The 12,872-nt window shown below is 41.8% G+C and overlaps 1 protein-coding gene across 1 annotated transcript in view; it reads left to right on the top strand.

Moving 5' to 3' along the window:
• The window catches only part of OGDHL (oxoglutarate dehydrogenase like), a 260,916-nt gene extending 256,723 nt beyond the window's left edge, over positions 1–4,193 (top strand). The window contains exons 20-23 of the mRNA XM_030203286.1: positions 602–674; positions 990–1,153; positions 2,683–2,837; positions 3,630–4,193. Of these exons, the coding sequence (XP_030059146.1) occupies positions 602–674; positions 990–1,153; positions 2,683–2,837; positions 3,630–3,753 (516 nt within the window). The 3' untranslated portion in view covers positions 3,754–4,193. The remainder of the gene's footprint in view (positions 1–601; positions 675–989; positions 1,154–2,682; positions 2,838–3,629) is intronic.
• The last annotated feature ends 8,679 nt before the right edge of the window (positions 4,194–12,872 follow it).

Below are 12,872 nucleotides of genomic sequence, written 5' to 3'. Positions count from 1 at the left end.
GTCAGTAAAGGGAATAAACCATAAACAGATGTGTTCATAGCCTTCTCCGGAGTAGCCCCCACACTCTGGAATGCACTCCCTGAAAGGTTCAGCTTAACACAAGACTATCTCTACTTCAGGAAGCAGTTGAAAGCTTGGCTTTTCAACCAGGTCTTTAATGGAAGAAGTAACTAACTTGTTAGTCTCAGTCACACACACAAGGAGTGACACAGGCTGCACATACTGCAAAGGGACATGTTTATCCACTCCTACCCTAGCTGAGATAATATTTAACCATTTCTCTTACCTCATGTGCATCTTTCTTTAAATTAGTCACCTTCTTTTCTTACTCTTTTACCTATCTATATGTTCCATCTTTGCTTATACCCTACACTGTCAATTAAAATGTTATATTACATATTGTGTTGGCATTGTAAGTAGTATACTATGCCATACTTTGTATTGTTATTTGAATGTTTTTACTGCTGTAATTGTCTATTGCTCATGTTTGATTTATTCTTATTGTACACTGCCTTGAGTGAATTCCTTCAAAAAGGCGGTAAATAAATCCTAATAAATAAATAAATGTTGTTTGTAACTGGTCTTCTTTATCCATTTTCAGCTTATTATCTTTACACCAAAGTCATTATTACGACATCCAGAAGCCAAATCCACCTTTGAGGAAATAAAACCTGGTGAGTGAAGTTGGCTTTGAGTAAAATTTATCTGACCCTAGAAATGGGCAGCTCCATTTAAGTGCCCTGAGGACACATGATAGCAGTGTATTATTCTGCAACAGAGCCTAGGCACCTAGATTCCATTATAAAATACTAGTGTAAACTGATATCAGCGTGCCTAACATGTAAGCACCTACATGTACACCAGCCTTAGAGCTTTCATGTGCGGGCACTTAAATGTGGCAGGGATGCGCTCATGCTCTGCCCCTGTGTATGCCTCCCTTACTATTATGCTTGTGACTTAAAAAAGGGTTATTTATTTTTAATTGCAAGGTACGCATTTCCAACGTCTGATTCCTGAAGGAGGACCTGCAGCTGATAATGCTCAGAACGTGAAGCGGGTGATATTTTGTACTGGGAAAGTGTACTATGATCTTGTGAAAGAAAGGCATAATCAAGACTTGGTGAACCAAGTAGCTATTGCTCGTGTGGAACAGGTAATACTTATAGTGGAAATAGAGGCTGTTCATCTAGGAATCATTTTTATATTCTAGTGGTGTGGAGATCTAATATATTTCTAGTGGAGACCAAAAGGATAAAGGAATTTTTAAAAAGCACAGATATGCATGTCAGTTTAACAATGAATAAATAAGGGGAGAGGCAAAGATTAGTTGGGGGTCTGTGACAATCCACAAGGAGAGAAGTTGAACAGATTAGATGGTCCTAATGGTTCTTATCTACTGTCATATTCTGTGACAGTATAGATGAAGGGTGGAGATGGTGATTCTTTGATTTTAGTTTGTAAATTCATGGGTCAGCACCTGCTGTCCAGATAGACTACTGGACAGACCACCTCTCAGATGTGGTTATTGACAGGGTTGAGCATGGGTGGAGCTGTAACTTATTTGGAGAGTGGCAATATTCAGTCTGCTATCCAGATGAGTTTTCTAGGTAACTTAGGGTGATAGAAGGCTGTCCAAGGTTACTCAGGTAACTTATCCAGAGAGCTGACTGAATATTGCCACTATTTGAATAAGTTCCAATGTTGACCACCTTACCTAGATATTCAGCTGCAGTTATTATCCAAACAGTAGTGCTGAAGATCTGGATATTTTTGACTGCTGCAACTGGCATTAAAAAAAATTGACTGCAGTGGCTGAATATTGACCTATTAGGGTGTAAATTTATGTACAGTTTGCCTGCACCTGATTTTATGATTTTTTTAATTGGATTGTTACAGTTTTAGTTTTGATTCTAAACTGCTTTGAATGATAAAAGGTTCAGATATGTGGTAAATGCAATTTGATAAACAATGAAGTAGCCTCACTTGTTTGGGTAGTTGTCTAGGTTATTAATAAAGCTAAGTGATAGGACAGCTAGGTGTTGGGTTAAGCATAGGATGTTATATGGTTATGTGTCCAGGACAGTGGAGAATCAGTCAGGAAGCAAAGAAAAACTGACTTGGATAAGGGGTGATATTCTGTAAGTGGTGAGTGGCTGAGATCTAACCTTGCTGTGTGATTGGGAAAAACTGGAAAGACTGGATGGGCCAATATGACTTTTCTTACTATAGTTTTTTGATGGACATATCTGTCTAGCTTAGCCTGAGGAAACTAAGTTGTGCCATACACAGAGAGGAAAGATACACATTGGAGGCAGTAATTCTTAAATTCTCTGCATCGGGATAAAGACTGTGTGTAGTTTTTACCCACAAACTTTGTTCCAGTTTTCAAAGGGAAGCTACATGCCTACTTAACTCTGCAAATTGCCAGTGACAGAGTAAGCACAATTTTAGTGGCTATATTTTTGCTGGAAAAGTAATGCATAGAGTTGAGAATACAGTCTACGAAGATTCTTTTCCTTCTCTGACCCAAATGTGCCTCTGGGAACATTTTCCTTCATTATGGCTGCAAGTATGTACATTGTAGAAGAACACTGGGGGATTAATGATACACTGCTTTATAAATTGTCCTCAGAGAGTCGAAAGATGACTGAGACAAGGCTCATTAATAATTATGTTTTCCAGATCGCCCCATTTCCTTTTGACCTAGTAAAGACAGAAGTTGAGAAATACCCCAATGCAGACCTGGTATGGTGTCAGGAAGAACATAAGAACATGGGCTACTACGAGTATGTCAAGCCTCGCTTCCTCACCGTTTTGAAATATGCTCGACCCATTTGGTAGGTCACTTGCAGTGATTTGTTATTGTTGGGAAGTGTGAAAGAGAATGAATTTGGAAATCTTAGCATGATGTCATTAATAAGCTTTACAATGTATCTGACTGGATGCTTAAAGCACTTTGTACTCCATTGACAAAGTTACAGGAAACCAGTGCTGGAAAAATTGTCACCATGGAGAAAACTTTGCAAGGTTTACTAAACTGCAATGCCTGAATAGAGCAGTTTCATAAATCCTGATGCTTTCAAGGCCAGGGGTGCCCTCTGCATTTGTTTAAGCTAAGTAGCTGGATGTTAATAAGAAAAAGAAACAAAATTGGATACATTTATGTAAAGAATGGAAGGTTTTTTCAGCCACTGATTGATGAAAACAGGGTTTTGTAAAATATTAACTTGCACATTTCTGAGGCTTTCCCCTTCCTGGTAGAGAGATATTAATAATTATTTCTTGCTGGTGGAGGATACTGAACATGATTTTAGTGAATATTTATAGTTTTTTTTTTACTTCACTCTTCTTTGGGTGATTTGTGAATTTAGTGAAGTGTATATTTATAGTTATCTAATTGTGGCTGCTCATCGCAGAGACCCTTTATGAGGCTCTTTATGAGGCCTCTCATGGCAAAAATCCATGGTTATTCGTGGCCTTTGCATCTCTTTTTGGAAAAGGACCCCAAAATATCAGAGAGGTCCAAATGACAGTTCATTCACATTACAAGCCAAGGTGCCAGCAAATGAAAGGCACAGTGTCTGGGCTCTCCTTTACTACTATGTTTCTCGTCTTCTGTATTTCTTTAGGTATGTTGGTCGTGACCCAGCTGCTGCCCCTGCCACAGGCAACAAGAATACCCATCTTCTAGAGCTCAAGAGATTCCTGGACACAGCTTTCAACCTTGAGTCCTTTGAGGGCAAAAAATTTTAATACTGACAGAGAATACAAGCACACTTTGAGAAGCAGTATTAGAAATTGTGGAATGACTCTTCAGAGAGAAGCTAATAAAGTAAATGCAGAACTAAGAAAATTTTCATTTTTGCTAAAGGCAAACTTATTTTTACCTTTATCATCCCCATTTGAGCAGTATAGGTTTTAAAGGTAAATGCACTGGTATTATGGGGATAAACTGATCCACATGTAATGCATACTACACACACAACATTACACAGGGGTATTACATGCATAAAAAATAAACACACGGAAAGAGTGCACATACTTTATGTGACCTGTGCATAGGACTTCCTCAGGATGTAGTTTGTGCAAAGCAGGGAGCAGAGTTGTGATATGTCTGTATATTTTATAAAATATCTACATGCATAGTGCACCTTCAGTGTAGGGGTAAATTTATGCTTGAGGATTTGTGTGGTTCTGGGTGCCTGTTTTATAAAAGCACATATGCACCTATGTTGATATGTCTTCAAATAAGCACTTTTTTGAACTTTTCATTTGGATACCCTTTTAAAACAAGAGGAAATCAGAGGAAGAAGTTGATTTGGCAATAAAAGCATTGAAAAGCAACAAAGCCACTGGACTAGACCAGATTCCAGTGCAACTGATGAAGTGCATGTATGGTGGTATTGGAAAGGCGATATCATAGACTGTGGCGCTTAAAGAGAGGAATTACACATCTCTTAGTCCCCAGCGAGATCTCCTTACTATGCTTCTTAAGCTTCCATTAGTGCTGACTCTGCAGGGTCTCTATCCCCCTTTTATTTCCTCTGGTGGTGCTATGTCCTGAGCCATCCCCCATTATGATCCTGTAATGCAGTGATTCCCAAACTGGGTTCCTGGGACCTATAGAGGGGCATAATTGAAAGGGGCGTCCTTGTTTTGATTTGGAAGTCCTCGCAGAACATCCCCGTCCAGGGGCGGGGAAACCCGTATTTTCAAAACAAGATGGACGTCCATCTTTCTTTTCGATAATACGGTCAGGGACATCCAAATCCTGAAATTTGGTCTTCCTTAGAGATGGTTGTCCCTAGACTTGGTCGTTTCTGATTTTTGGCGATAATGGAAACCAAGGATGTCCGTCTCAGAAATGACCAAATGCAAGCCATTTGGTCATGGGAGGTGCCAGCATTTGTACTGCACTGGTCCCCCTGACAGGCCAGGACACCAACCGGGCACCCAAGGGTCACTGCAGTGGACTTCATAAATTGCTCCCAGGTACATAGCTCCCTTACCTTGTGTGCTGAGCCCCCAAACCCCCCCTAAAACCCACTACCCCCAACTGTACACCACTACCATAGCCCTTATGGGTGAAGGGGGGCACCTAGATGTGGGTGTGGTGGGTTTTGGAGGGCTTGCTGTTTCCTCCACAAATGTAACAAGTATGGGGGGATGGGCCTGGGTCCGCCTGCCTGAAGTGCACTGCACCCACTAAAACTGCTCCAGGGACCTGCATACTGCTGTGATGGAGCTGAGTATGACATCTGAGACTGGCAATCAATATTTTTAAAGATATTGTTTGAGGGTGGGAGGGGGTTAGTGATCACTGAGGGAGTAAGGGGAGGTCATCCCCGATTCTCTCCGGTGGTCATCTGGTCATTTCGGGCACCTTTTTGTGCCTTGGTCGTAAGAAAAACACGACCAGGTAGTCATCCAAGTGTTCGTCAGGGACGTCCTTGTTTCTTTCGATTATGGGTCGAAGACGTCCTAGTGTTAGGCACGCCCAAGTCCTGCCTTCGCTACGCCTCTGATATGCCCCCTTGAACTTTGGCTGTCCCTGCGACGGAAAGCAGTTGGGGACGTCCAAAATTGGCTTTCGATTATACCGATTTGGATGACCCTGTGAGACGGATGCCCATCTTCCAATTTATGTCGAAAGATGGGCGTCCTTCTCTTTCGAAAATGAGCCCAATAGGGTTCCTCAAACTCTCTTCAGAAGTTCCTCAGTATATAAAAAAATATTTTAGGGGTTGAGCCATAGTAAAAAGTTTAGAAATCACTGCTCTAATGATCATTGAGGCCTCAATGCCTTGGGGTTAAAAAGATTCATCCTCTTTAAATAGACCAATAAAGAGTTTGAACTACCAAAAAAAAAAAAAAAATTCTACCCCCTCTCTAAGCCACTCCAATTCATGCATTCCTACCCTAGGCATTGGAACAAGGTGGGCCACAGGGACCCTGGCAATACCAATTTTTTACCGCACACTGCAACAGTAACCAGGGAAATGGGGAGGGGAGCATAGTAATAGAGCTGTTCCAAAGAAAAAGATGTTGACCAGAGGGGCAAGATTCCCCGGGCCCAGCCTCCAAGGAGGGGCTCGACTCTGGTGATTAAAAGAGACTGTTCTGCCAGCCACAGGTCCTTCTTCCTGTTGCATCCTACCTATGCAGAAACAGGAAGTTACTTCACGGGAGGTGGGACACAGCAAGAAGAAGGACCTATAGCTGGCAGAGCACTCTCTCTCGTTCTCTGCTGCGAGAGGGGAGCAGTGGGAGCGGGGCCTGGGCCCAACTTTGTCTCTCGGCAACATGTGTTTGACTACACCAATTCATGGGAAGGGAGCGCTTGAACTCCCACTCATTTTTCTGGAGGGTTACTATTTCCCCCCCCCCCCTCCAATCTGAGAAGGAAAAGCTATTTTTACTGTCTCCAGAAACCCTCCTCCTCCTCATTAACCATGCCAGTAGTGCAGGGCAGAGACAGTCATCCTCATATCCAAAACCTACCTGCTGATTTTCTGGCATATATCTCCTGAGGCGTGAGACCAGGCCAACTCACACTACGCAATATTTTTCCTGGTTTTGGGGGGGGGGGGGGGGTCTGGATTGGCAATTGCAGTACACCTCTCTTCTGGTGGAGGCAATGATAGGGCTAGAGTATCCTGCATGAACAGTCTTCTCAGAGGAGGAGGGGGGGGGGGGAATAGTGGGTCTGGATTAGCCTATCTAGGGCACTCTGGAAGGGGGACAGGATGGAAACACAGATTGGACCAGAGTGGCCCATGAGAAAAAAGAAAGAAAGCATGCATGCACTGCTGTGTATGGACTCAGATGCTATTGGCAGTGTCCCCCTGCGGCTTTGTGTCCTAGGCAGCTGCCCTGCCCTTCACATCATTGTAATTTCTTCAACAAAGCACAAGCGTTCCACTTCTAGCTGGATCCACATGTAGAAAGACTACATAGAATCTATTGTACCTATTTTGGAATGTCAGTTTAACCTCTTTTTTTGGGTTTACATCAAGTTATTTCCATTTAATAATTTCTTTGTTTTTCCATATCCTCGATTCATATTAAACAAGTTGCTTGTACCACAATTTAAGTACATAAGTATTGCCATACTGGGAAAGACCAAAGGTCCATCAAACCCAGCATCCTGTTTCCAACAGTGGCCAGGTCACAAATACCTGGCAAGATCCCAAAAAAGTACAAAACATTTTATACTGCTTATCCCAGAAATAGTGGATTATCCCCAAGTCCATTTAATAATGGTCTATGGACTTTTCCTTTAGGAAGCCGTCCAGACCTTTTTAAAACTCCGCTAAGCTAACCGCCTTTACTACATTCTCTGGCAACAAATTCCAGAGTTTAATTACAAAGTCCAGAGTTTAATCAAGAAAAAATTGTGAAGTTACTAGGATCTGATGAAACAATTCAAAATTATTGGCTACTGCTGGGGCTGGGGAGAGAGAGAAGGTGACTGAATTGGCAGATTAGGCCCAGAGGAGGGAGGGAAGGAAGCAAGAAAATAACAACTGCAGCAGCAGCAGAGCCAAAATTATGTTTTGGTAATCACAAAAATGAAATGTAAAAACACCATTTTCTTTTGTAAAAGTTGCTAGAAACGTGATATAAATTGATCTCTGATTAAGTCTCACCAAAAAAACACTAATACATCCTTTTAAAAAATCCACCTTTGCTTTGTCTTTTCCTGTTGTGAGTTATTGGATTAATGTTGATTTTGTTTTTATAAATCTCACTGTCTCTGGAATAATAGAGCAATACAATATGTATTTTAGATTTAATTAGTTTTGACTGAGAATTTTTTTTAAAGAAATAGTTCATTTTCTATTGTTCATTTACAGATTGTAATCTCGAGACATATACATGATTTGAAAGAAATATACACGTATATTATAAAATAAACTTATCATGAGTTCAGTGTTGCCTTGAAAGTATTATAGAATGTTTACAGTGCATATAACGATGACATTCTGAAAACATGTACAATAAAGGTGTTAAATTTACACCTTAGAAATTAAGATTAAACAACCATCAGATTCTTCATCTGTTACAACACCCTCTTGGTGTGCATGAAATCAAGAGAAGCAGTATTGCTGTTTACAAGAACTATATGGCTTTACTCCATTCAAAGACTGTAGTTATAAAATGATGGTGTAGTATGGGCAGGTCTGTTGTGATTCCATGGTATGGAATGAATTACAACATTGTCCTTTCTGAGAAATTCCCCACATAATATCTGCAGGAGTGTTGTTTAGTAACGAAGTAAAAGGAACACATTATAATACTTAAGTAAACATTTCATTACTTTTACTTGTTACTGAGTACAAGACAAGCATGTGCACTTTTACTCGTAATGAAGTATTATCTGAGCCAGTTTTAAGAACTTTTACCTCATTATATGTTGTTTCCTTACAAGTAAAAGGCTGAAGTACTAAATTTCCCCCCCCCCCCACTCTTCCTTTTCACATGGCTCTGACATCTTCCCTCCCACTTACCCCCATGGGGTCCTTAAAATTTGCCTTCAGTTTCCAGAAGGGGTCTTTCTCTTGCCATTTTCCCATTCCTCCATATGTCTAGCAATAGCATTACTCTCCCTCCCCTCATGCAGTCCTTAACACTTTCCTTCCCTTCCATAGCTGTCAACCACAGCAGTTAACGTAGACAACCTCTAGTGGACTATGAGGTTGCAGCAGTGAAGACAAGCAAACCTCCAATGGACTATGGGGCCTTCTCTCTACTGTGCCCCACCTATGCGGAGAAGGCGGGGCGCAGCAGAGAAAAGGAGCCATAACCTGCCGGAGGTTGCCTGTTCACTGCTGGGACCTCGCAGCCTGCCTGAGGTTGTTTGCATCAACTGCTGCAGCTCTGGCCTTACACTGCTGGAGAGTGGAGACTGCCTATCTTGATCTTCAGTTCTTCAATAATGTGGCTTCGCATTGGACAAAAAAAAAAAAAAAAAATACCTTTGAGCAGGCAGGTAGCTATGGGTGATCCCTTCTCCCCTGCCTTGTTTCCTGCTGCTCAAGAGTTGGGAGCCTTTGCTACAGCTTCCCCTTACCTCTGTCAGTCTCTTCTCCAGCTAAGGTTAAACAAAAAAAAAAGTTTTATTTGTAATGCTGGTGGGCTTCTGGGTGGAGGATTGTTGGATTGGGAAGGGAGGGGACATGCCATCATGCCAGACTGTGGGGGAGGAGTTGATGATGGCTACAAGGTGGAATGGAAGGGTAGGGAAGGGCAATGGCCCCCAGTAGAAAAAGGAAAACATGATTAGATACTTGCTGTTTATCATTTGTTATGGGGTCTTTTTTAAAATATATTGGAAATATGTTAATTTACTGTGTTCACTGCTGTGATAGAACTGCCATTAGCTGTATATCATATTTAATAAACACACATTTTGTAGTCACAGCACTTTTTACTCAATATTAGGCCCTCACTTTTTTACTTGAGTAAATTTTTATCTTTACTTTTACTTGTTATTTTGACCTAGTACTTTAAACAACACTGATTGCAGCACACCATAGCTGGAAGATTGGCTGCAGCTGGCCTGTATCTCTCTTTGTGCTCTTAACCCAACATGATCCTGCTTTCTTCTAAGCACAGTGACAGCACTGCGTTTCAAGATGTGTCCTTTCTCTGTGCCATGAGTATGACATTTTGAACTGCACAGTAGAAAACATGACATCAGCCCCAGGCAGTAGAGGAGAAAAACACTGCCTGAGATTATATATCTACTGATGGCTTTCTGCAGCCAGCTTGTGACAGATGAGCGAGGAGATAGAGAAAAAAACAGTAACTAGGGGATGGACAGAAGAGAGAGAGGAGGGAATGGCAGAGTGGAAGAGTGAGTGGACTAGGCCACAAGACAAGGTGAAGTGAGTTAAGGGGATGGGTGGCAGGAATGAGAGGACACGAAAGGTATTGTAGGCGTGAGTGAGAGGATCAAAATGCAAGTGTAAGGGGATGAGAATGGCTTTGGAATATTAAAAGGAGCACAGGGATTAGAGGAGGTGAGAGGATTGAAGGGGGATAGATAGAGAGATACAGAATTGGCATCAGCAATGGGAGTGTTAGTGGTTTGTCCCTCCCTCCCAATCATGGATCCCCCTCTTTTCCCACTCTTCCCTCTTCTTTCTCTGGTGATTCTCCCCATCCCCCTCTGTTTTCCTTCCTTTGAGACTCATTCTCACATTGCTGTGATTCCTATTCTCTATCGCCCTTTTCCCTTCTCAGCACTAATCACTACAGGCCCAATAATAATAAAAAAAAAAGGTTGAGATTATAAATTTAGGCTCCTAAATTTGTGCCCTATTTTCAGCCAAGCTTAAGAGTGTAAGCTCCCATTGATACCCCTATCTCTCTTCTAACCCCAGCCTCCCACACTCCTTTTTTATCTTTCACCTACTCCCTATCTTAGTCCTCCATTTCTAGTCTCTATTTCCCTTGCTGGGCCTTTCATCCCCCCCACCAGCCCTAATTCTTCCGTTATTTGTTCTCCAATCTCAAGCACATTCTTCTGTTTCTTACCACTCTTCAGCCTCCTATTATCCCTCTTTCACATCTCTGCCCGATTTCCACCCTTTCATCTGTTTTTAGACACATCCCTTTCTTCTCTCATACCCCACCACAGTACCCTCTCTCCCCAATCCTCTGGGCCTTTAATGCCACATATCAACACCTTCCCACCCTTTGACCCTCTTCCAATAATTTCACTATCATTCATACCTCCAACCAATTTCACTCTAATTTATACACCCAACTCATCTAACACATCCCTACTTATATCTATTCAATTGCCATGTCTCTACTGTCTTCAGTTCACTCAGTCTTCAAGTTCTTCTCCCATGCCCAAATTCCTTGCTTTGTTACCTCCATCTCTATATCCAAGTCCTCAGTCTTCCACCCAACCTGTGCCCCTGCTTTCTTCACAAATTACCAAATCCCTGCTCTTTGCTCTCCCCATCCCACCAGTTCCAAGTCTAGTCCTTCCTCTGTCTTCCAGTCTCTGCTGTCCCTACAACTCTCTACTGTCTCTGAGTCTCAGTCCTCCTCTTATCTGTACATTGCAGTCCATGGGTCCTTCTGTTCATCCCTCAGTCTCCAAGTTCCATCCTTGATCTCTCCCCAAGCCCTTAAGACCCATCCTTCCTCTGGTCTCCCCTCTCTGCTTCTGTCCACATTGTTCCCAGCTCTTTTCTCCCTTGGCTGATGACCCAGCACCTCTAACCTGAGGCTGCTGGGGCTCCCAGCTGCTTCTTCAAAGGGCAGCCACTGTTTGACCTGCAGGGCTGTGTAACTATGGAGTTCTGAGCCATGCAGGGCTCTGTAGTTACAGAACCCTATGGATCAAATGATGTCCGGTTTAGGGTTACCATATTTGCGAAGACAAAAAAAAGAGACAACAAAAAATAAAAAGGTTTCATCCTACCTTTGCTAAAGAAATAGTTAATCATAGCAAATGTGTAAATGGCTTTTAGCAGGGTTTAAAATGGTTTGGATAATTTTGTAAAAGAAAATCTATAAGACATTATTAAGATGGATATGGGAACAACCACTGCTTATTTCTAGGATAAGCAGCATAAAATCTGTTTTACTGTTCTGGGATCTTGCCAGGTACTTGTGACTTGGATTGGCTACTGCTGAAAACAGGACATTGGGCTTGATGGACCTTTGGTGTGCCCCAGTATGGTAATACTTTCTTAATAAACACACATCAAACAGTGACTGAATTAGATTTCAGCAGTAGACAATAATCTACTTTTCAAAAACTTCTGGATATGAGTTTGACTGAGTCTGAGCCCAAATGTACTTATGAGAAGGGCAGAATCCCTCAACAACTTTGACTGGTTTCTGAGGTACTAGAGAATGACAAGGGGACAAAGTTTGGCCCTGTCTCCGTCCTTGCAACTTCTCTCACTTTCCCCACTCCTTCCCCATGGGCTCGTGTCCTCATTTGCAGAAGCCTCAAACAATTATGATTTTACATTTAAATCTTTTTATTAAAAAGGAATATATGCTTTGCAACTATTGTGTATAAATTACAAATAGTAAACAATAATAACGAGCAGCTATAATAACTCTCCTCACCACCACCTTCTACCCTTCCAACCCCAATAGCTGATTTATACTACCCCAAGGAATGCTAATCCACCCTGTTAAAATGTCCAGGGGTACAAAATAGAACCCGTTCTGTATGCCCTAGAGGGGAGAAATATGCCCTATGAAGCACTGTCCTCTTGTCTTCCACAGTCCTTCCTGCAATAGAAGATGTCTTCTTAGATGTGCTGGTAGAATGCACAGCATTCCCCATGCAAATTTTGCTACTTGTGGCCAGCATGTTTGTTTTTCCAAAACATCAAAATATCGTTGTCTGCATCACTCAAACATAAATAACAGTCCAGTTCATTAACAGGCTTCAAAGTAGAAAATGACAGGGATAAAATTTGTTTCCATCCTTGTGGGCTGTCCCCATCCCCACCCTGTCCCATCCCCTATGAGCTACATGTGAAAGTCCCTTGCATAACATAGGCTTAACGATGTGCTGCATGAACAAAATTCTTTTGGTAGCTTCAACCAGCAAGGAAAGAGAGAGATCAGAAATGTCTTTCTTTTAAGGTTGCCAATTGGATCCAGATTCATTCAACTGTGTTAAGCCAGTCTTGGTTTCATCCAATTGCATATAGGGACTTGTAGTCTTGCTTTTCTTAGTGAATGTAATGGAGAAATCTGAGATGTTTTCTCTCATTAAGTGGTAGGTATGTTGGTCATAGGAACATAAAAAAGAGGATATTTTCTTAAATATTAAAAACCTGGAGAACATATGGTAACCATAGTCAGGCACAATCATGGCTTCAGAA

The sequence above is a fragment of the Microcaecilia unicolor genome, chromosome 5 (assembly GCF_901765095.1).
Source record: "Microcaecilia unicolor chromosome 5, aMicUni1.1, whole genome shotgun sequence".
In the NCBI taxonomy this organism is placed as follows: domain Eukaryota; kingdom Metazoa; phylum Chordata; class Amphibia; order Gymnophiona; family Siphonopidae; genus Microcaecilia; species Microcaecilia unicolor.
The sequence above is the reverse complement of the archived record's forward strand: the minus strand, read 5'-3'. Positions and strand labels throughout refer to the sequence as shown.